The sequence below is a fragment of the Pocillopora damicornis genome, chromosome 12 (genome assembly GCF_964200805.1).
Source record: "Pocillopora damicornis chromosome 12, jaPocDami1.2, whole genome shotgun sequence".
Lineage (NCBI taxonomy): Eukaryota > Metazoa > Cnidaria > Anthozoa > Scleractinia > Pocilloporidae > Pocillopora > Pocillopora damicornis.
The window spans coordinates 2,715,092-2,739,781 of record NC_142681.1 but is presented as its reverse complement, the minus strand read 5'-3'; the positions used below and the strand labels follow the sequence as shown (position 1 = coordinate 2,739,781).

At 39.8% G+C, this 24,690-nt stretch overlaps 3 protein-coding genes and 1 pseudogene across 5 annotated transcripts in view; 1 reads left to right on the top strand and 3 right to left on the bottom strand.

The window, feature by feature from the left end:
* Positions 1-5,016, top strand: part of LOC113684777 (Fanconi anemia group J protein homolog) — a 31,833-nt gene extending 26,817 nt beyond the window's left edge. For both annotated transcript variants that reach the window (XM_089189977.1, XM_089189978.1), the window contains exons 29-35: positions 9-34; positions 801-865; positions 940-2,093; positions 2,433-2,502; positions 3,112-3,282; positions 4,469-4,602; positions 4,874-5,016. In XM_089189977.1, the coding sequence (XP_089046103.1) occupies positions 9-34; positions 801-865; positions 940-2,093; positions 2,433-2,502; positions 3,112-3,282; positions 4,469-4,602; positions 4,874-4,930 (1,677 nt within the window). In that variant the 3' untranslated portion in view covers positions 4,931-5,016. The remainder of the gene's footprint in view (positions 1-8; positions 35-800; positions 866-939; positions 2,094-2,432; positions 2,503-3,111; positions 3,283-4,468; positions 4,603-4,873) is intronic.
* Positions 5,017-8,132: 3,116 nt separating this feature from the next.
* On the bottom strand, positions 8,133-12,712 carry LOC149036088 (NACHT, LRR and PYD domains-containing protein 4-like; annotated as a pseudogene). The gene has a single exon (XR_016181840.1). The product of XR_016181840.1 is annotated as an NACHT, LRR and PYD domains-containing protein 4-like (transcript).
* Positions 12,713-14,389: 1,677 nt separating this feature from the next.
* Positions 14,390-18,918, bottom strand: LOC149036087 (uncharacterized). The gene is made up of 5 exons (XM_089189938.1): positions 18,108-18,918; positions 16,995-17,019; positions 16,512-16,691; positions 16,197-16,287; positions 14,390-15,841 (listed from the first exon to the last, which is right to left on the bottom strand). The coding sequence occupies exons 1-5, from the start codon at positions 18,723-18,725 to the stop codon at positions 15,604-15,606; spliced, it is 1,152 nt and encodes a 383-aa protein (XP_089046064.1). The 5' UTR covers positions 18,726-18,918; the 3' UTR covers positions 14,390-15,603.
* Positions 18,919-20,982: 2,064 nt separating this feature from the next.
* On the bottom strand, positions 20,983-24,378 carry LOC149036086 (uncharacterized). The gene has a single exon (XM_089189987.1). The coding sequence runs from the start codon at positions 24,185-24,187 to the stop codon at positions 23,315-23,317; it is 873 nt and encodes a 290-aa protein (XP_089046113.1). The 5' UTR covers positions 24,188-24,378; the 3' UTR covers positions 20,983-23,314.
* Between the last annotated feature and the right edge of the window lie 312 nt (positions 24,379-24,690).

Genomic DNA, 24,690 nt, shown 5'->3' with positions numbered 1-24,690 from the left:
TTTTTCAGGCTCTAGGAAGATGCATTCGCCATAAGTGAGTATGTCTTATTTTATATGAACTGCCTACAATTGAACTCAAAGAAAACAGGCTAGCAAACTAAACTGATACAAACTCGGAGGGCCGGTTATTTACACGAGGTCCAACCCAAACCAACGGTTTTACGCAATCAGTGGACTTCGAGCTTTCTATAAAGGAGGGTTCCTTCCACTGTTAGCTTTCGGCTCTCTTTTGCTCACAAAAATAAATGTTCAGATGAAAGGTTCGGCAAAATTAGAATTCTTTAGGACACAGTTTTGTCATATAGCGGCTAAACTTTGCCGTTTTACTTATCAGACTGTAATGGCTTGCCGGAAACTGAGTTCTTTCGTCAATCTTAGACTTCTACTACTATAACGATAAGTATCATATCGTTTGTATAAGTTTTTTTAGTCTAAGAAACTATTACAACAAGGCTGTGACAGATCGCATGGCTATTTGGTACTTATTTGTTGTCAGGTTACTTCGTTGTAGGCTGCCCGCACCTAACTTACACCTAGCTAGGCTGTGCTAGGCTATCAGTTAGTGGGAAAGGGAAAAAAAGGGAGCATGTTTACAATGGCGAACGAGTACTCGAAGAAATCCTTAATAATCACTTAATCTGTTTTTGAATAGAGTGTTTTATTTCAATAATTACGTTTGCGGGTGGATTAAGGCTTCAGAGGGCCGACGGACTAGAGGCTCTCTGGCTTAAAATTAAGTACCCTATAGCGTTGAACCTTCTCCTAAGCGGCCTGGTAACTAACAATTTGACTTTTCACAGGCAAGACTGGGGAGCTATTCTATTGATAGATGAACGGTTTAACAAGTCTCCAAAGTATACAAACGGTAAGAAACTACATCTGTGAACTTCACAACAGGTCTGCTTAGTTTTACCTAACAAAATGTAACCATCTATATAGGGATATCCAAATGGGTCCGAAAGAGAATTGCAAAGTTTAACAACTTTAATGAGGCTATGTCGTCCTTGAAAGAATTTGCAACTGTGCGTAAACTAGATCCATGCCCTTCCGGTAGCAGCCCGGGCTCACTCAGCCAGTTGAGCAAAAGCACAGTGGAGACTCCAGCTAAAGAGCAAGGCGTTCACTTTCGCACTAAACCACTTGAGGACGACAGACTGTCTCCACAGCTTGATCCCAGCAGAACTCCGGTTCAACACACTGGTACTAAACCATTTGCCGAGCAAACATCGCCTGTCAATTATCAAGGAAATAAAATCTCTGGGTTTATGCCTGCGTCTCATTTGACCCCTTCGGCACTCTCTGAAGCCACTCCCCATGGCGTATCTCTTAGTGTTGAGAGGGCTGCCTCAAAACTTGCGCAATTCAAGCGGAAAAGTGTTGGTCAAGACAAGAGCGAGAGGCACGTTTTCAAAGGGATGGAATCGATTTCTGATTTTACACCAAGAAATGGCGGAAATGTTTTATCAAGTAAGCGCAATGAGGTAAATGAGGACAAGAAATTTGTCAACCAGGTGTCGGTTGGGAAAGTTGACTTTAATCATGCCAGCGAAAACCACTCAAATGAACAGCTGTCTTACTCTCCTGTTCTGTTTGCTACGCCCCAGTCCAGTCCTTCGCCTTCACCAGTTAAGCAGGAATTTGACACGTATAAACCAGTTGAAAGAGAAGTGAGGACAGATGTAAACTCTTCGAACATGAATTCCTTCTGTAACACATCAAGTCATGCTAAAACTGTAGAAAATGGATACAGTGATCTAAGCAAAAGTTCAATCCAGGTGTCAAAAGATATCAGTGATTTCGAAGAATCGGGAGGCCAAGGCTTCGCTGTTAAGGAAATTCCCTGCGAGGTAAAAGAAGAGAGTAAGCCACGTGACTTCTTAGACGAGGTTGAAACTGATTTTCCCTTGGATAAGTCTGAGTTGGCAAACCGTTATGTAGACTCAAATGTGGGTGCGAAGAAATGTTTCGATGGGAAAAATTGTAAATCTGAGATGCCGAGCAACGTTCGACAGGGACGGAGAAAGAGTTCGAGGCTCAGACGATCTTCAAATGGCACCGGGTGCACTGAGAAGGAACAGAAAGAAGTATGCGAGGTATCACTGTCACTTTTTCGTTTTTCACTTTAGTAAAGACGGGAATCATGTTGATTAGCACCTGCCTCAAACGACGCTCATTTTTTCCTAGTGTGAAATTTCACGTTGGTGGTGCCTTGTTGTTTGTAGCATTATGTCTTGCGGTCAGTATTTAAAAAGCCGTATTAGTCTCACTAAATTACGAAGTCAACTTTCGTTTTGATTTAATAGTAGTATGGTTACATTTTCATCTTCATCTGGAGTACAATATAGACTTGGAACCACTACGGTCGATTCCATTATGTTGTTTGCGGAAAACCACTTTTTTCACATCACTTTGATTTCATTATTTGATTTTAGGAAAAACCAGAGGTTAAAGGTGGCAATCCAATACTGAGTTGTGGCCGATGTGGAAGCAACCTTGTTGCAGGTGAGTTAGTAGAGCTGTTGCACAACCCAAGCAGGTTTCCAGGCATTTCTATAATATAAATAAGCCATATCTTTGGTATAGGAGGCACGGATACCTTTTCATGATAACCAGGTTAAAATGTTCACAATTAAACCTTAACTCCCTAACATCACTAGGCATATTCTTCATACTCTTTTCGATGTATTTCTTTTGATACTGACATGGAGAATTTGTTAAACAATCAAGAGGTTCTTTAGTTGTTGATCATTTCTCTTTATTATAATGACCTCAATGGGGTGATATTGTTAATAGGAAATCAGACGCTAGTCACTTTAAAGGGTTAATGCACTAAAAACCCTTTTAGCTCCTCTTTTCACCAAGGATATGAATGGGACAAATGAGTATAAATGGGTACAAGTGGGTTGTTAGGGAAGTCTGACGAAATGCCGGGTGATGCCCTTTGTTGGATTTTCATCCCTTCCTGGGAAAATAGCAACACTGTTAGTTTTCATGGTAGGAAACCTGGAATAAGCTGCATCAGTGGGCCATTAGGCTCTTTAACAGAGTTAACCTTTAATTCGGAGCTGTAATTAATTCTAGTTCGCTGATCTTGTCGTCTCGTCCCTGTAGGTCGCGTCGTTGTTAGACCCTTCCCACAAAAGATTCCGGAATTACTGAGGAGCTCTTTTAGGATGTTGGAAACAATTGATGACAAAAGTATCAATGTTATCGACAAGGGGGCTTGCGAAATTTTAAACCTGGGTTACCCGGTTACAGATGCAAAAAACGATGACTTTTCAGGTAGTAAACAATAGGTTCACTTATTTAATTAAAATTATGTCGGTGGGATTGTTAAATCGTAACCTTGAATCCCGTCAGGAAAAAAACATTTAAGAGTGAAAAGAGCAAAAGTGTAGAGACTGTTAGCCCTTGATGTTATTTGTTTCTGATTTCGATCTCTGATTTGTCTTCGTTTTGTTTGGTTTCTGTTTATCTTCATAACGTGGGCGAAACACAGTGGGACGGTTATTTAAACAAAGTTTAGCCGTTATACAAAACTGCGCTCCAAACAATCCTAAATTTAGCTGAATCTTTTTTCTGAACATTTATTTTTATGAACAGTGTCGAGAGGGCCGAAATTTAACAGTGGAAGGACATTTATTTAATAAAACAAACGTCTTACAGAGAATACGTAAAGCCCACTGCTTGCGTAAAACCGCGGTTTGGGTTAGACCTCGAGTAAATAGCCGGCCCAGTGTGGTTTATGGATTGGTGGAGGTTGATGGGCAGGAATATTCCCTCCACTTCTCACTTCAAACGCATGTGATCATGCTCACATAGAATTAGGGCTGTACAAATGTTAATTATTATCAATTAGTCTCCATGCGATCATCTTCGTCATCATAACAAAAACTTTTGGCAGCCTGTGCGTTCCCTTCTGGCGCACCAACAACAGAAAGGGCAATTAACGAACCGCTGAGTTAAAAATGTACAAAAAAATGGAAAAAAAATTAATATTTCAAGGAGAAAACTACCAAATACAATAGAAATACAAACGAATTGAGCAGCACCGCGGTATATCAATGTTAACCAGTTAGTTGTTGTTCGGTATTAACGTCCTAGTGTGGGGGGAATATTGGCTTAAAGTCGTGGTAGTGCGGACCGAGCTCAGCGAGGTCCGTACAAAAACGACCGAGGGCCTATACTCCCCTGTACGGCTCGAGCAAGCAAGGCTAGCTAGTAATTTATTATATGGCACCTGGACCAAACTTGCTACTTTTGAATTTCCTGCCATTCGCGAACAGAAGCACACGGCTCACGACCGTTTGCGTGGCAACGGTCCGTTTGGCAAAATAACAACTAAGTAAGAGCCAATCAGAACGCTAGGATTTACCTCAGGAACACCTTGCCGTGTGATAGATTGAGTTACTTATTTCGTGTAAAATTAATAACTTTTCTGACAAGTTTTCAACTAATGTGATTGTAGGTGTGAATTCTGTTTTCGTGCCAGAAAGCGAAATCTGCTACATCCCTCAGGTATGCAAGGTGTGCCAGTCTACAAGAGGTGAATCACACATCGTGGGCTTACAAGTGGTATCCTTCAGAACGTTTTCTGAAGAGGTAATGTAGTGTTTTTGTATCGCTCTTAACTCGTTTCTTAAACAACACCAAATAACACTCTGAGATAACCGTTTGATATGTTGACGTTGGTACTGAGAACCTAAAGGAAGATCAAAGAAAATCAAATTTTTGGGATGAAGTTTTTTATTTGCGCCCAAATTGATCCCTATATGAAGTTAACAAATTTGACTTTGTCTTCAAAGTGATTGTGATGTTAGCCTTTGCTGTTAGCCTACTAACACATGTTTGTTGTTCCAACCTTACTTGACAGGTCTGGCTATTTCCTAGTATCGTTTTTAATCGTCAACCATCGAGCCACCAGAACTGAAAAGACCTGGCTCAATCGCATCTCTGCAACTCGACTCTGTTTGTCACTGAAACACGTCATGAATAAAATTATTTGATATAATGTGATTATGACTCGGCCATTCCATCACTCTTTTGCGTGGTTGCTTGTTGCATTAACTGACTTCTTTTGTTTTGGTTTTGTTTGTTCATTTCTTTTGTTTTGTTTTGTTTTGTTTTGTTTTTTTTTGCTTCAGCTTCAAAAATGACTTGATTATCGCGATTATGTGGTTATTTGGTTGTTATTGACTCACTCTTCCCGCCTAGCTCTTTGTATACTTTCTTCCCCAAACATGTCCAGTATTTTATTTCTCCTCACACTACCACTGGTGAATCACACATTGAGGTCACGGGAATATAAGAAATGATCACCAACTAAATGTAAAATGTATAGAGAACAGTATGGAGAATATGCATACTGATGTAAGGGTTACTTCTAAGGGTTAATTGTAACTGAGCCCTAAAGTACGTTCGATAGGGCGCGACTTTTTGATGAATTAATTGCTTTTTTTGTAAGCAGTGCATGTACACATTTGCCATGTGGATGGCTTGGCTAATCCATCTCGAAATAGACTTAAACAGAAGGGATGCAATGCACAGTTTTGCTGTATATTAACAATATTGATACTACAGTATATAAAAACGTCATTACAAGGATATGACGGGTTTTTAATACATTGTGCTTTATTATTACGGAATTTATGATGATAATAATAATAGTAATAACGAATATTTATACAGGATAGCCTCTCAGTACATAAGTACTGTTATTAAATGCAACCTGTTTAAATGATAAAAATGTAAATAGAATAAAAACGAAAATAAGATAAAATATGACCTTGGCTAACGCCAAGAAACTTCACCATTCAATGTAAAATTAATCAAGAGACTTCTTAAATAGTAACCTGCTGCTAATCTGCTTGGTTTTTAAACCTTTAACCCCTAAGAGAGACTAGCACCTAATTTCTCCTCACAGTATCACCCCTAAATCACACATGAAGGTAATGAGAATAAAAGAAATGGTCACCAACTAATCTGCTTGGTTTTTAACCCTTTAACTCCTAAGAGAGACTGGCACCTAATTTCTCCTCACAGTATCACCCCTAAATCACACATGAAGGTAATGAGAATAAAAGAAATGGTCACCAACTAATCTGCTTGGTTTTTAACCCTTTAACTCCTAAGAGAGACTGGCACCTAATTTCTCCTCAAAGTATCACCCCTAAATCACACATGAAGGTAATGAGAATAAAAGAAATGGTCACCAACTAATCTGCTTGGCTTTTAAAGGTAAAGAATTGAATGATGAATGGGTGGGGGGGGGGGCGCTTTTAACAGTTTTCGCCTGTATACACATACTGGGGAGGGGTACATTACAGAATATCAGGTGGGTGACTGCCGCTGGAACTTGAAACACTGGCCTTTACAAGGCTACAATTGGAATTGGGTCGGAGCATAGAGGTTACAATTTTATAACCTCTCGGTCTCTTTAAATTAGAATGTACCCAATTCGATACATGCTGTATCCTATACTCTACCCTTGACATACTTTCCGTTGAGGCTGTTCAGATATTCTTTGAGGAGATCACCAGCAGAGGAGCTCTAATGCGTATCAAATGCATGAGAATAAAGACAATTAATTTGATATCTTCTCGAAAAATTAGCGGAGCACAAGAAGAATTTGGAAATGGCTTTTTTACCATTTTGCCGTGTACTTACTGTTTTACCGGTGATAGGGATAGTAGGGAAATGAGGCACAATGTAAGAGTATCACTGCCGAACTGGGTGAGATTATAAAGACAAGCCAGAAGGGAATTGTGGACTAAGTTAATGGAGTCAAATACTCAGCAGTTTTTCCTACCTGTTGTGCCATCAACAGCTATAACGTTATATCCCCTGCCGTGGAGAGAAGTCCATTCCACTTACCTCGATGTAAGCGAAACCGCATGTGTTTTGAGTTCGGTTTGGATCTCGACAGCCCTCGCTTTTGATGTGAATATGAATGTTCACTGAGGGCCTTGAAAGGGTAGAACGCATAATCCTGGCTGAGTGGTATAGTTAGCACTGGGAACTAAAAACAAAAAAGCTTTCTTACATAGTAATCACGCTGGAATTCGGCAGAAAGACTATGCAAATTCGAGACGTTGTACCCAAGCATAGAATCGGGAGCACGGATTCCCTGTGTGTAAACGTTTTTCATCAAATCTCGATTATTTGAACTAATTACTGGAATAGCCACGATTCCTGGCCACGTTGTTTGACAGTGATCCAAAGTATGAATATGACTGATATCTATTTTTTGGCTCACGAGTCAGTTTGTGATGCTGCGGCATTTGTGCTCAGGCTCGAATGTGAGCATGAAGTTTTTCCTTTTTCCCCCTCGTATGAGATTCGAGAACTTAAAATAGGCCCAAATCTAAGATTTTTCCTCACAGTTTCACCCGTGAATCAAACATTAATTATCACCGACGAAAGAAGCTCTTGATTGTTCAACAAACTCTCCTTGTCAGCCCCTTAAGAGATATATGGAGAACAGTATGAAGAATATGCATAGTGACGAGGGTTGCCTATGCGCTTAAAACGGGCACGTTCTATTCAAGCATTAAAGTTGCAGACGGGTGCAAAGACGCATCTCAAAGAACGACATTGGCTTTTCACAGAAGCGAGATAATCAGTAGACTAGAAATGCAGGGACAGAGGGAATACTTTGATTGAAACAAAAATGACTAACATTTAACTTTTCTTTCTTAAACCCTGAATGTAACATTAAGGTCATGGAGTAAAAAAAGCTTTCAACTTTCAAACAAGTTTGTCAGTATCACAGAAATTGTTTGGTAAAAAGTGTGGTACGTATACAGACTGATGTAAGGGGGGGGGGGGAGGGGGGAAGTCAGTACTCCTAAAAGTCTGGGCCAGTGTTGAGAGAATATCTTGTTCGATCAAGTACTTAACGATCGGGCAGTGAGTGATTAAGTTTGCCTTTCGCTAAAGCAATTGTAATTTAAAGCTGAGCTCGATGCCTGGAAACATAGCCTTGCAAATGTATTTACTCGACTGCATCCGTCTCTTTCGTATTCAAATGACATCTGGGAAGCTACAGTCCTCGCGACGATTAATTAAAAATGAAGTGGTTTTCCTTTTTCTCTTTCACCCCCTGTTAAATGTTGATATACCTCTTTCGCGAGGCATATTCAAATGACATTTAGGAAGCTATAGTCCTTGGGCAATTAATCCAAATTTAAGTTATTTTCCTTTTTCTCTCTCACCCCCTCCCTGTAAAATGTTGATAACAAGAACTACAAGTGTACCGTATGAAAAAACTAAAGTTTGAAAGATGTTCCACTGAAACTTGACGAGGGTTCTTGTTTTTTAGGAACATGTTTTCTTGCAGAAATGTCAGCTTCGAGCGCATCCTCAAGCTTCTGTTTGCTTTGGTTATTGATGTTCCAAGAAGTAATGTGTAACGTCGATAGTTTGCAGTTCCGGTGCTTCACCGCTTTACACAAGTTTGGTAGCGCCGCAGCCGTAATTCGGTTGCTGGTCAGGTTGAGCGATGTAAGTTTACAGTGCTTACATTCAAGTGCTTCACAGAAGTAGTGTACTCCTTGATTTGTTATTTTATGGCCCGAAATTCTTATCGAGGTTAGCTGGCAGTTTGGGTGTCTAAGTGTTTCACAGAGCTTTAGTATAAGCGCGTCAGTCCAGAAGTCGTAATTGTCCAGCGCCAGGTGGGTCAATGAGGAGTTCATATACTGAAGTGACTCACACAGTTGTGTCAAACATGATCAGTGAGCTGGAGTCCTGCAAGGTTCAAATGGGAGAGTTTACAACTCCTCTCTTTCAGCGACTCGCATAAAAGACCCAAAGTTTCTGGAGTGATCGAGGTGTTCATAGCAAGGTTCAACTTTTTTAGTTTGCAACTGTCCGCATTGATAGCTTCTAACAGTGCAATCAAGCCCTGATCAGTAATTTTGTTCTCGGTTATCACCAGTTCGACTGGACCTCCCTCTTTCAGCAGCTTTGTAAGTTCTTTACAACCGCCATCTCCTAAGGAATTGTAAGTCAGCTCAAGGTAGTAATTTAGCGGCTCAATGTGTTTCAAGAGGTAAACAATTGCTGTGCAATCGACAGGTGTGATGTTACATTTCCATAACGGAATCAATCCGTGGAAATCCCTGTTCTGCTTTAACATTGAAGCTACTCTCTTCATTGTAGCCTCGTCATTGTATTCGTACAGGCAGTTCATCATGAGTAAAGCTTTCCTTCTTGTCGTTCTGTTTGGTGTTTTTGAGACCAGCGAATCTTGGAGGCAAGACACAATGCCCTCGATGGCCTCCATTTTTTTACCATGGATCAATCCTACAATGAATTGAATGACAAGCTGCCACTTTGGATCGTCAGCGTTGGAAGTGACAAAGATCTTCAGTTCAGCTGGCTCCATCTTCGAAATTGTTCTTGCCGCGAGAAACTCTTGTAAGGTTAAATGGATGAAGCTGAAGCGCTGTTTGAATTCCACCGGTGACAACCTTGCGTCAGGTAATTGGGTCAGCAAACCACAATGTGTCATTCCTGCGACTTCTTCTTTATCGAATATTAACCGTCCTTCCTCTATACCTCTCCTTGCCAACGATCCAAGATCAGTCAAAGTCTTTTCAACCGAATCTGAAAAGCGTTCATTTCCTCCAAATGGTTTATCTCGAAATTCAGGATGATGTGAAAAGACAAACAATCTTAGGGCTCCAAGGTACACGTCCGTCAGTCTTGTGGGCAAAATGACGCTTCCTGCGTCAGGTGGAGATGGCTCGATTAACTCCTTCAGATAGTAACAAAATATGCGGCAATTCACAGGAATGTAACATAAAGACAACAAGTGTAAGTTACTTCTCAGATGTTCCCATATTCTGGCTGCAGTGTGGCCGTCTCCTTGACAGTATTTGTTCACATATTTGTGAGCCTTCTCTTCCGTAAATCCCATAATTTCCACAGTCCTCTCAAAATATGAGACCTCGACGCTTTCCAGTGCTGTTGGCCTACAGCTCGTCACTACTGTTACATCGGGAAGGAGTTTACCTTGCAGTAACTTTGCGAACAAGGCTGATACCGGCATTTCTTCGGTAGGAGAATTACCGAACCGTGCGGCTTCGTTTGCAGTACAACTGCTCTGGTCCTTAAATTCGTCTAAGCCATCAAATACAAGCAGGATTGTCTCCGGGTTGTCCAATAACTCTTGAAAAAGGCCATGGTCCACTGTTCCTTCCATACAAGCAGCGCGATTAAACAATTGCCAAAGGGAAATCTTCTCTGTTGTTTCAGCATAGAATGATCGAAATTGGAACAAAAAGGCGTACTTAAAACGCTTCGAAATGTTACGGAAAAGTTCCCCTTTGCTCCAGTCCCGAAGCAACTTTCGACAAAGCAGTGACTTCCCGATGCCAGGGCGACCAACGATAAGAATTTTGCGAGGGTTGTCGGCATCTTCGTTGGCTAGAAAAAGCTCTTTGCGCGTCTTGATCTCAACAGATCCTTTTTTACTTTCAGACTTCAAGTAAAAGTCGTATATTAGATGCCTTTTGCATTCCCTAAGAAATTCGTCAGTAGCTCTTCCGGTGTAAATGATCACATCGACGAATATTTTATCCAAAGAAACCCGCTCATTTGCGCTTTCCTTACCACAGTGGATAAGTGGTTCCAGAAATTCTGTCTCTTGTCATATTCTCCTTTTCATGCGTTGCCGAAAGCAAGCTGGTGTCAGAGCTGTCACGCTTTGGTGAAAGAAATAATTCGCACAAAATTCTGAGTCAGACGCGAATTTGCTTCTTCGAAATGCTCGCACTACAAGATAAACAATTTCCCCGAAGACTAGAAATGCAAATATGACATTAACCGCAAGGACCAACTGTGCGCATGTGCCCTTTTCAGACGCAACGGAGTTGTGACAATATGTAATAGGTTCGCTTTTTGCGGACGAAGCGCTTTCTGTGACATTCAATGATTCCAGTCTCCGGAAGGAAATGCAGACGAATACGACTTGGAAGCCGCCTGAATAAAACACGAAGTTTTGCAACACCGCGAAAATGATCCCCAACGACAGTCGTGCGACGAGATGAAGGAAATACAAGAAGAAAATACAACGAGTTTCGACTCTAGGCCGTGGACGAGGGTTTTCTGCGTCTTGTATTAACGCCGCCTGTAGCTTATCCACTCGAGATTTCACGAAACACCAACTGTAAACAAGGCATACCACAATCACCGTAGAAAAATTTAATAGGACAAAAACGTAAAGCGGCAGCGGAGTATTATAATGTTGCTCATACTTGTCAAAGCACTGCGCCTGAAGAAATAGTTTGTCAGCCGGTTGTGCGCCTCTGAAATCGCAAAGAAACGTTCTCCTTTCGTTCAGTCTCAACTTGCTTGTGATTCCTACAAATACAACTCCTGCGAAGAAATAGACGATTGCGACCATGTAGCCGAATAAACTGAAGCGAGTTGGAGTCAAAAACTCTTTCAGTCCTTCCATTGGAGCGGTGAAGATTTTGCTTGATAATCACTTCGAAGCCGAATTAGCTTAGGGACGTGGGAGTCAAAAGCACTTCTTTCGATTTATTCGTTGCAACAGCATCCGCCGGTGATTGTGTTGGCAAATAATTTCAAAAAAATGGGAATCATAAATAATTTTTTCAATCCTTTTAAAGCAACAATGGAATCGGCTACTATAATGCTACGGATATGAATAACTCCTCAAACTCTTTCATTGCTACGACATCATGTGGAATTAACCCGTGAGCAGCTGAAAGAGAGCAGAAAAATAAAAACGCAGATCACGTTCCTAGTGGAGCAACCAGCTGCCTTTCGACTGCGTGGAATTATACAATAAATTTAGAGGGTACTTTTGAACTGACTAGGAACTGCATTGTCTTTGATGGAATTTGACCGCTCTTTTTTTAATCGTATTTTATGTTTGAACACTTTTTTCAACTGAGACACATTTTTTCGTTTCCTAGGTGATTTTTTTAAACATTTTTTATTGATGGATTTAAACGGAATTGATAATTTGCTGATGGAAAAGAACGCCCCGGGTAAAAGTTCGAAAAAAAAGTTTAATACAGCGCAATCGATATCTTTCAAACAATTGTAAAAATGCAAATTTTATTCAGTCCTGTCGAGTGATGTAAATTAAGATCGATAAGCGCTTGATGTTGTAATTACATTCAGTTATTGTGTTTCAATCCTGTCTAACTACACAAAAGGGGCAGTTTCGCGACATCAACATCCATTGAAAGATTTTCAAGATACATCCCAGAGGTTTGTGGCAGAAAAGTCCATAAAGAAAAAAAAGAAGACATGTGTTAAGTAACTTAGCGTGAGGTCGAGATGGCTGTATATTAGCCAAGTTCCCTTTTTTCTGCGATTTTTATGAAACGAATGGAATTCGAGGCCAATAAAAGCGTAAAGAAAAAAACGAGGCAAGTATCCAGCTATCTTGACCGAACAAGCTTTGTCAGTAACGGATTTATAACATGGCAAAAAGATTTGACTTCAAAAGCCCAACTGCGTTTGAAGCACAGTAAACCCGCGAGAATCGTTTATGTTTTACTTTTTTTTGACTACCTTCGGCCTTCTTCGGGCCCATCTTGCCCGCTCGGATAGCCAATCAGAAGACAGGATTCCCTTCATATTGCCCATGGGTACTGCGGGCGATATAATGAAGGCGTGTATTTTAACAGGTAGGCCGTCAGAAGACCATTGGAATTAAATCTTGTAGTTTTTGGAGCCCAGATCTCTTCTCTTTGTTGAAACTCATTCGTCTCAATTGAGGTCAGTGATCAAAGCCTTCTCAAAGCGCATTTGATTGAAGTGTTACAAAACCAAAGCTTCTGGGAAAAGATGCTAATCAGGGCAAAGTTGAATGTCACAAGGAGCTAATGAAAACGCGGGGAAAGGCGAGTGACCAAGTTACGATTGGATTTTGTTTGTACAGAAATGTTTTGAAATGTACAGAGAACAGTGTGGAGAATATGCATAAACAGTCAGAGAACGGAGAGAGGCAAAGCTTAACAGTTGTTTGTCACTCACAGACGTTTTGTACCCAGTCGATTCGTACCCAGTTGATTCGTACCCAGTTAGAACTTAACGTGTATTTTACTCGCTTGACTCAACTAACTTGTTTTATGCAATAATCGACATCTTTTCACGCCCTTTTACTAAGGTGTTTCGTGACATCTCTAGGCTCCGTTCGTCACTGAATGTAATGATTGGTACGAATCGATCAACGTTTCGGACACGAACTGACATAAACTGGGTACGAATCGTTTGAATTTGGGTACGAATCGACTGAGCGTGAAACGTCCTTGGGTGTGAAATGACTGGTTGCCGAGGCAAAATCGAGGCAACCAAATGAACGTTCAATCTGTAGATTTCAAAAGAAATCAATAATTTCGGAGAATTGGGAGGCCAAGGCTTCGCTGTTAAGGAAATTCCCTGCGAGGTAAAAGAAGAGAGTAAGCCACGTGACTTCTTAGACGAGGTTGAAATTTATTTTCCCTTGGATAAGTCTGAGTTGGCAAACCGTTATGTCGACTCAAATGTGGGTACGAAGAAATGTTTCGATAGGAAAAATTGTAAATCTGAGATGCCGAGCAACGTTCGACAGGGACGGAGAAAGAGCTTGAGGCTCAGGCGATCTTCGAATGGCACCGGGTGCACTGGGAAGGAACAGAAATAAGTATGTGAGGTATCATTGTCACTTTTTCGTTTTTTACTAAGAAGAGACGGGAATCATGTTGATTGGCACCTGCCTCAAACGACGCTCATTTTTTCCTAGTGTGAAATTTGTATCAAAGCTCAATCGTATCTTTGCAACTCGACTCTGTTTTGTCACTGAAACACGTCATGAATAAAATTATTTGATATAATGTGATTATGACTCGGTCATTCCATCACTCTTTTACGTGGTTGCTTGTTGCATTAACTGACTTATTTTGTTTTGTTTTTTGCTTCAGTGCGTTTATTTGGTACCTATTGACTCACTTTCCCCGCCTAGCTCTTTTCACATTTTATTCCAAAAAGTGACCAGCATCTTATTTCTCCTCACACTACTACTGGTGAATCACACATTGAGGTCACAGGAATATAGGAAATGATCACCAACTAAATGTAAAATGTATAGAGAACAGTATAAAGAATAAGCATATTGATGTAAGGGTTACTTCTAAGGGTTAATTGTAAGCCCTTAAAGTCGCGCCCTCTGTTCCAGAGGGCGCGACTTTTTGATGAATTAATTACATTTTTGCAAACAGTGCATGTACACATTTGCCTTGTGGGTGGCTCGGCTAATCCGTCTCGAAAAAGACTTAAACAGAAGGGATGCAATGCACAGTTTTGCTGTATATTAACAATATTGATACTACGGTATATAAAAACATCATTACAAGGATATGACGGGTTTTTGATACATTTTACTTTATTATAACAGAGTTTATGATAATAGTAATAACGAATATTTATACAGGATAGCCCCTCAGTACATAAGTACTGTTATCAAATGGAACCTGTATAAATGATACAAATGCAAATAGTATAAAAACGAAAATAAGATAAAATATGACCTTGGCTAACGCTAACCTACAGAAAGTACGCCATACAATGTAAAATTAGTTAAGAGACTTCCCAAATAATACCCTGCTGCTAATCTGCTTGGTTTGTAACTTTTCAACTCCTAAGAGTGACAAGCATCTAATTTCTCCTCACAATAATCAGAGAAGCTCTGGATTATGAAACAAATTCCCCTTAATAGCACCTTGGGGAATGTATAGGGAACAGTATGAAGAATATGCATACTGATGTCAGGGTGGAAAGGGTTAAAGGTAAAGAGTTGGAAGATGACGTGCTCAAAAAAAATGAAAACTTTTGCGAGCATATTCAAGTTTGACTTTCGGGAGAACAACGATGATACTACTGTTCCTCGTATTAAAATTGTGTGTTAAAAAATTTTAAAAATTCTCTAAGGGAATACCGACATTGCCTTAAAGGTAATCAAACACAAATAAACAAGCCCATTTTTTAAAAATATTTTCATCCTTGGTAGATTAGTCCCTTTAACTACGTTGCTCCAGGTTTTTGATTTGACACTTACGTGTCTCTGACCAACCAAGCGTGTTTTGCCAGAGGCTTTATCATTGTTCTGCATATTCGCTCAGCGCTTAATGTGTCAATGTTTGAACGGACTCACCGTAATTAGATTACCCTCCCCACTGTGTTTTTGTACGTTTTTATGAAAGTATTTTATCAGCTAATGGTGTATTTACTAAATTAAATTGTTGCAATTTGTACAATTTTAAGGTGCATCATGTTTAACTTTGAAAGATATCTTTTGGTGTTATCTTGTTTTGTCTCTGCCTTTTTGCTATTTTCATTTTGCCACACAGGTAACTCAGAGAAATAAGTCATTGCCCATTGCACAAGCTAAAACGAGAACAACGAACCCTTGCTACTAAGCTTGTGTACAGTGTAAAAGAACCTTACCCTGGTTGTAAGGCAAGGTTTCAATTAAATCCCTTATTGGAACCCTTTACTCCTAAAGTACAAAAATAAGAACAAACCAAAACAACAAAAGCAAAATGAAAAACAAAGGATAGCTTTGTTTCCATCAGAAACATCTTAGTGGGGCTGGGGTATTAACGGAATTTTCAAAGAGATCTCACTTGGTCCCAGACCTCTCTTGGCAGTTTTCTGTGTAATCCACGATGGTTTGTTTACTCCTGCGTATCCAACTAGCGCAAAGGATCCTCGAAAGTCCGGCAATACAGGCTCGGTAGCGCCCAGTCTCTTGAGAGCGTCAAGTGCTGATTTTACGTACTTTGAACCTTCATCTTGAATCGCCACTAAAACGATTTTACTGTAAGGACGAAAGGGATATTTGTTAGGAATAATGAACGAAATGTCCAACTATCAAGAATATCAGGATTAGGAGTAGTGTTATGTGTAATCCTCACTTTCCCCTTTCATTGTCTGGTGCAGGTTTTTCTGTTTTTGGGTTTTTTAAAGGGGGAGGGGGGGCTTTTGACAGTTTTCGCCTGTATACACACATGTATATGAGGTGAGTGAATGCCGCTGGAACTCAGAACACTGGTCTTTACAAGGCTACAATTTGGTAGGAGCACAGAGGTTACAATATATAACCATCAGTCTCTTTAAATTAGATTGTACCCAATTCAATACATGCTGTATCCTATACTCTACCCTTGACATACTTTCCGTTGATGCTGTCGAGATATTCTTTAAGATGATCACCAGCAGGGGGGCTCAAATGTGTATCAAATGTTTTCCTTTCGAGAACTCCACCTGCATGAGAATAAAAACAATTTCCTTGATTTCTTCTCGAACAATTAGCGGAATACAAGAAGAATTTTAAAAAGGCTGTTACACCATTTTGCCGTTTCCTTACTGTTTTACTGGAGAAAAAGATATCGGGGAAATAATGGGTCATTTTAAAGTACCTCTGCCGAACTGAATGAGATTGCTAAAGACCAGCCTTAAGGAAAATGACTCGGTAGTTTTCTTCTTACCTGTTGTGCCATCAACAACTACAACGTTGTATCCCCTGCCGCAAAGAGAGTAGTCTCTTCTATTCACTGTAATGTAAGCGAAACCGCATGTATTTTCCGGTCGATTTGGATCATCACAGCCCTCGCTTTTGATGTGAATGTCCACTGGTGGCGCTGAAAGTATAGAACGTGAAATCTTGGCTCAGGAGTACACTTAGCACTGGTAACTAAAACTTAAAAACTTTATTATTAAGTAATCACGCTGGAATTGGGCACAGAGACTTGCTAAGTCGAGACCTTGAATCCAAGCACAGAATCGGGAGCACAGGTTCCCTGTATGTATACGTTTTTCATTTTTTTTTTTTTTTTGACCGTACATCGGCATTTGTGCTCAGGCACCGAATGAGAACATAGCGTTTTTTCCTTTTTTCTCCTCGTATGGGATTCGAGAAATTAATATACATTTGGTGAAAAGGCCTAAATTTAAGATTTCCGTTACCATACCTTTTTGAAAATTGCAAGGCTCCATCTGAAACAATTATATTCCACAGTGATTCTAAAGGTTCTACATGAGGTTGGCAGTTATTTACAAGAACTTCATCGCACATTGTTCAAGGAGTCAAAGTGGCAGGTTGGACAGAATTGAAAATATTTCTCTGTTTGGGTGCATTGGCCCTTTACCCCCAAGGAGTAACAAGCATCTGGTTTCTCCTTACAATGTTGTCCCAGAATCAGACATTGATTATCACCTACGAAAGAAGCTCTTGGTTGTTCAGCAAATTCTCTTTGTCAGCCCCGTAGACGATATATTGAGAACAGAATGAAGAATATGCATACTGACGGGGGTTGATAATATGCGCCTAAAACTGACACGTTCTATTCAAGCATAAAAGTTACAGACGGGTACAAAGATTAAAATTCGCTTTTCACGGAAAAGAGACATACAGTAAAATAAAGATGTAGAGAGAGAGAGAGAATACGTTGATGGAAATAAAATGAAATGTATCATCACTGTTTACCTTTTTACCCCTAAAAATGAATTAACTTGTCCTTACTTCAGCTTCCCTGAATCTAACATTAAGGTCATGGAGTCAAAAACGCTCTCGATTGTCAAACAAGTGTTTGTCAATATCACAAAAATTGTTTAGAAAAAATATGGTATACTTCTACAGAATAACGTTTGGGGGGGGGTGGGGAGAAAGAGTCAGTAATCTTTAAAAGTCTGGGCCAGTGTTGAGAGAATTTCTTGTTCAATCAAGTATCTAATGAATGGGCAGTGAGTGATTAAGTTTACCTTTCATCAAAGGAAGGTCAACTCGAAGCTTGGTTCGATAGACTTGGCTAACTCCAGCTTTAGCGTTTTCATTTCCTTCTGCAACTCGTTCAGTTGTTTAATGTTTTCTTCAAGTGAATGTAAACTCCAGGAAGACTGAAGAATAACTCCAAGGGTACAAAGACATGTTGGAACTCTTACCCACCAACCGGTAACGAAGAAGGAACCAACACAACAGGCTGCCGCAGTAATAATGTACGCAATGGCCCATGGTTTGTTATGTCGACTTTTGATGATATCAATTTTTACGTGAGGAGGCGAGCGTGGCCTAGTGGTTAGGGCGCTGCACTTGTAAGCCGGAGGTTAACGAGTTTCTGTTCATTTACGATATTTGTTTCCTTATTTACAGTGTCCCCTACGTTATTAGTTAGCTCCTTGAGCTCGATGTGTAACTCATCCATGATTTTTAGTAGTTCTTCGATTTGCTCGTACAACTCGGCATAGCCGATGCTCTTTGACATTGGGGAAATTTGTTTTTTCATCTCTTGTAGTACAACTTCAACTTCTTCGAGCTTATCCCGATGCAGCTTGCAGTCTTCAGATAAGATAACAGCCTGTTTGTATAGGTTATTACTTATGAATATCAAATACACAGACACGATAACAAAACCTCCCTTTGCAGAATTTGCAATTTCAGATGGTATGTTCTTGATCAGTCCTCGGAAAATGTTTATGGCAGAGGGAGATAAATTTTGCCATGCCGCTGAAACCAGGCATTCGATAATTAATTTGTGAAACTCGTTGTCTGATTGGGATGTCATCAAGGCGCTTTTTAGTTTAAGACAGCTTTCTGGTATGCTGAGCCCATCCGTTGCAGGTGTCGTTGGAGATGTAAACAGAATAAGTAAAACCAGAATTCGGAAGAAACGAAAGCGGAGGTACTTCCGGTCTTGCGAAGACATCCTCCCTGTAGATAGTTCCTTGTAGCGGTGACCGATGAAAAGACTCTTGAGCAATCGACTGTTTGAGTGGCAGATGTGATGGGATATTTTTGGGAACTTTGCAGACAATCCTACGATTCAATTCACAGATACGTTTGTTGTAAACCTTATGAAAATCTGTTAGTTCTGATCGTCAACAGCGGAAAAGCAAAGCGAGTGCACAGCGATCACGTGACAACTAATTAAAATAAACTCGACCCAGTGTTTCGAAACAGGATCTGTGTTCTGTGTTCTGTTGCTATGGTAATCAGGCGTAAGCATTCCATCCCGCGGCGCCTAATTAGGAATAACATCGAGGACCTCTATACCATAGTTCATTTCAGAGTCTAAAATGTTGTCTTTCGAGGGACGACAGATTTTAAAAAAATCTCTCGCCGTTTTCATCCACGCTTGTCTGTTCCCTGTTTGAATGTTTCGTTCAAACCGAGATAGGTTATGCCGGAGTTGGGAGAAAAAAATTAAATTTGATGAAAGATATATCAAGGAAGCGAAAAAAGTAAGAGGTTGTTAAAAAACTGAAAGCAAACTAAAAGGGCGAGAAACGCTACGAGAGAACCAGCCGTAAACACGCCACGTTGGTCGGTATGTGGCTAAGATGATAATAACAGTGTCGGCTCCATCCGCCGAGCATGCGCACTCATTTTGCCGCTGTGGGGTCCCGCTGTGTCGGCTCGGCCCTCTCGGTTCTCTCACGAAAACTAAACGCCTGCGTAGTTCACGCCACTTCCTTGGATGGAAGTACATTGAATGACTTGGGCAAAGCGTAAGGATATTTTCTACTATGAAAAGTCTCTGCGGAGAGTTTCTGAGGAGAATGTATACTCATGCATTATGTGCCAAAGGTAAGTAAGTTGAAATTTCAGTACAGTATTATTACTATTAGGAAGCTGAAATCTGTATTCCACTTACCCAGTTGAGATTTAAACGAGAACATAAAAGGTTCTTCGTTTAATTTAGCATTCAGGTGAATTTGAAGTATCATAGAGCAAACTGAACAGAACCAAATTGCGCCAATCATTACCTTATTGGACTTGTCGTCTCAGCTGGGAATGGAATGGCATAGGACTTGACCTGAAAGTTACTTGCAAATTCTAGGGCTTTTTCACTATGAACAAAGTGAGTTCAACTGATGAGCAGTGTGTGAAATAGTTCCAGATTCACCGGTATTTGGAGTATTACAAAGGTTCCCCAAGTGTAGAGATTGAGTGTGCCAAATGGCTTGGTTGGAATTTCATCACGTACACAAGGATCACTTCTGATGGAAACTCAAAAGGCTCATAATTCAGTTTAGAGCTTTGAAAATCTACAAAAGACAGGTCAAGAACATCATAGAAAAAGAACAGACCTTGCATTGAACCCAAATGGAAGAATAAAGCAAACCTAGAAAAGACCTTGAACTTGCAGAAAAAAAGGCCTTACAAAGAACCCAAATGGAAGAATAAAGCAAAAGAAACTTAGGAAAGACTTTGAATATGTACATTTCAACATATTTTTACCAATATAGTGTGTTTGGTGAGAAACTAGCTTGACTTCATTTTTTCTTAATTGACACTGTTAACTTTAAATTGCAATTTCTTACAATGTGCAGTTTTTTAGCTTATCTGGTTGCCCAGTTTTCTTTCATTTTCAGAGGCATTGTTTTGATTTGATGGTCCAGCTACGAACAGGTGATGGACCAGTAAATTCTTCTCAGGCATCAAAACAATGCCCTCTGGTTAAAAGTTTCTCAATTTTTATGACCCCTCTGCTTTATTTACAGTGTATCAAATTTTTAAGGGGGATTTGTGTGCTGATCAATCCATGGAATTATGAGATTTGGCCCTTTCACTCTTGGTGCAATCAAAAAGGAATTTCTACTTATAATGTTAATTGAATTTCTAGCTCAGGGAATCATAAGAAAGAAAAGCATCACCTTATGAATCCTGATTGATTAAGCACCAGACCTGATTACACAAAATTATAAGAAAAGCTTGGCAGATGAAGCTAATACTTAGCTATTGCAAAAATATAGTCGTTAGTTATTGCAAAAATATAATAGAGGTAGAAAAAATGTTTTACCAGGTTGGAAGGGGATAAAAAAGGTTCTTTTTAAAAGATTTGGCAGAGATGGCAGACTAATAATCCCATCATTATCAATCTATGAAACAAATGACCTTGCACTCCTAACCAAAAATAGAAGTTAGTTATCTGGAAGAATAAATTAATTGGCTGATAGGGATACATTTTCTGTTGCATTTATTGATCAAACTGACATAAACTACACAAATGTTGTTCCTAGCTTATTTTGTTTCCTAACTTTTAGATTATTTTTCTGTACACTTACCAACTAGAGAAAGTACAAGTCATTTCCTTTACAATGGGCATACTGACTAATTTTTGTGTTTGATAAAAAGTTGATGTATACTGTAAAGAAATCAGTAGTATGCTGAGACATTCAAAGTTATTTTTCTCAAAAATATCCCTTCTTATGATTGACTTTCCTCCCTCAGTAATTTTGGGTCAGATTATTGCTAGTACTTTGGGGAGCAACATATGGTCCCTCATTGTTTGTTATGTTCTCGAGTCACAAGAGTCTCTTGTCTATTAAAGTTTTTACCCTTTACACCCTAACATCAGTATACATATTCTCCACACTGTTCTCTAGATATTCTCTGAAGTGCTGACAAGGAGAGTTTTTATGACAACCATGAACTTATTTACTTGGTTATCATTTCCTTTATTCTCGCAACCTTCATGATTGATTTAGGGGTGAAACTGTAAGGAGAAATTAGATGCAAGTCACTCTTAGGAGTTAAAGTGTTAAGAAATTATTGAGATTACTCGTGGGTTGATCAATTGGTGAGGATTTTGCAGTGAGAGTTGAACAGTTGAAGATTGAAAGCTCTTTTATTCCTAGTCAGCATCTGCTTGATATCCCTGGAGTATCTGTGTACTGCACTCAAACAGAAGTCATAGACTAATAATAATAAGCAGAAACAATTGTAAAACCCCAAAGGTTGACATCTGTTCAAGAATAGTATGATACTCTTTGTTTTTCATGGCCATCATTTTCATGTCACCAAAGAGCAATTCAAGCTTGCTCATGGTCAATGAGAGAGTCAACAAAGCTGAGTCCAGTTAGTCCTTAACACCCTAACATCACTTTGTATATTCTCCATACCATTCTCTTTACATTTCATATGGTCCTTGCAGGGAGAACTTGTCAAATAATCAAGGGCTTCTTATGTTTCTGATTATTTCCCTTATTCTCATGAGCTTAATGTTTGATTTGGGGGGTGATACTGTTGGGAAAAATTAGATGCTTATCACTTCAAGGAGTTAAAGGGTCAATACACTTGCAGCACATGCAACACCACCAGGGTCATTCCCAGCCAGAAGAGCTCCTGCCCAGGCAGCTGTTGAAACAAAAGCACTAAAAGTAGCCCCCTATCATTTGCTCGCATTTCTGTTCATGTCTTTGTATGGTGGAACCTTGAAAGAAGTGTCAAGGAACTGGGGAAATTAGCACATTATATTGAGGGTTTGTTATATCAAGGGTTCCTTATATCGAAAACCTCTGACAAATTTGCCGAAAACAACCTATTGTTTGTTATATCGAGGGCTGGATGATAATTCTTTTTTAAAATTTTTATTCCTTATTTTTTCTTTTTGTTTTGTAGCTACCCAGCATTTTGGGATTGGAATGATTACTGAAAATAACATTTGAGCTTTTATGTCTACATGAGGCTACAGAACACTATAAAGGTCTGTACATAGCTACAGCACCTAGTTTTAAAAGAAAAGGACAGATTTCAGTGGAAGTCACTGGCAAACGGAGAAATGATTGTCAGTCTGCTTGCATTTGTCTTCTGTCACATGTTGACATTTGTTCATTATAATGGGGTATATCATACACTTGGGCTTCTGAATCAAGTTCATTATAATGAGGATTTCATTATATTGAGGTTCATTATATCGAGTTTCTTTCCTACACATTTTACTGTAACTTTGGCCGAGCTGAAGAGTATCATTCGTTATGCTGAGGACTTTGTTGTACAAAGGCTTGTTAAATCAAGGTTCCTCTGTGTATTGTTTGAGGAATCCTCACTTCCCCCTTTCACCTATAAAAGAAGCTCTTGATTGTTCAACAAAACTCTCCTTGTCAGCCCCTTAGGAGATGTATGGAGAACAGTATGAAGAACATGGATACTGAGCTGGGTTGATAATATGCGCCTACAACTGACACATTCTATTCAAGCATAAAAGTTGCAGATGGGTACAAAGATTAAAAATTCGCTTTTCACAGAAGAGAGACATACAGTATAATAAAAATGTAGAGAGAGAGAGAGAGAATACTTTTTACCCCTTAAAATGACTAACATTTAACTTGTCCTTACTTCATCTTCCCTGAATATAACATTAAGGTCATGGAGTCAAAAAAGCTTTCGATTGTTCAGTAAATGTATGGTATACGTTTACAGAATAACGTTTGGGGGGGGGGGTTGGAAAAGAGTCAGTAATCTTTAAAAGTCTGGGCCAGTGTTCAGAGAATTTCTTGTTCAATCAAGTAGCTAATGAACGGGCCGTGAGTGATTAAGTTTAGCTTTCATCAAAGCAAGTTGAACTTGAAGCTGAGCTCGATGCTTGGCAAACTCTAGCCTTAGCTTTTTCGTTTCCTTCTGCAACTGGTTCAGTTCTTCACTGGTTTTGTCGAGTGAAAAGAAACTCATGATAGAATAAGCAATACCTCCAATAGAAGGAACACATGTTAAACCTTTTACCCACGGACTGGCATCGAAGGTGGAAGCACCACAGACGACTACCGCAGCAACGCCGCACCCAGTGGCCAAGGGTATGCCACTTCGACTGTTGATGATACCATTTTTTACGTCATTAGTTACCTTCTCGAGCTCGATGTGAAAATCATTCAGGATTTCCATTACTTTCGCCATTCGCTCGTACAACGTGGCAAAGTCGATGATCTTTGGCAATGAGTTAATTTGTGTTTTTATCGTTTGTAATACGACTTTCATTTTTGTCTGTAACTCTTTGAACATATCCCGATGCTGCTTGTAGTCTTCAGCTAATATCACAGCCTGTTTGTACAGTTGATTAATAAGGCATATTAAATGCACAGACACAGTAAAAAGTCCTCCCTTTTCAGAATTTGCAATTTCAGGTGGTATTTTCTTGATTAGTCCTTGGAACTCTTGGATGGCAAAGTCAGATAACTGTTGGCATTCCACTGAAGCCAGGCATTCGATAATTAATTTGTTGAACTCGTTGTCTGATTGGGATGTCATCAAAGCACTTTCTAATTTAAGAAAGCTTTGTGGTAGGCTGAGCCCATTCGTTTTAGATATCGTTGGAGATGTAAACAGGATAAGTAGAACCAGCATTCGGAACAAACGAAAGTGGGAGTAATTCCGGTCTTGCGAAGACATTCTAGCGGTGACCGATGGAAAAACTCTGGAACGATCGAGTACTTGAGTAGCAGATGTTATGGGATCTGTCTGGGAACTTTGCAGACAATCCGGCGACTCAATTCGAGGATACGTTTGTTGTAAACCTTGTTGAAAATCACTTCATTACGGAATCGCGCCCATTGAAAAGCGTCGCCCGAGAAAAGTGGGGTACCCATGATGCTTTGCGGGCGCAATGACCTAGGAATGAGGTTGCAAACGCTCACCGCCAACTTCGGTCGCTTTAGATCTGAATTGACAAATTCCCAAACGGGAGTTGTAAAATTTCGCTTTGCGTCCGTTTAGAGACAATGGAGATACAATTGGAGCAATTAGCATTGTTTGAAAGTGACGAAATGCTCTTTTCGTCGGTAAAGAGCGAGGGCCGCGTTTGCATATCAAAAGAGCGTGAAGTGTTCATCCGTAAGCTTATGAGCGTGAGCGTGCACCTGCGTGGAGCGGGAATCTACAACGTATACTTAAGC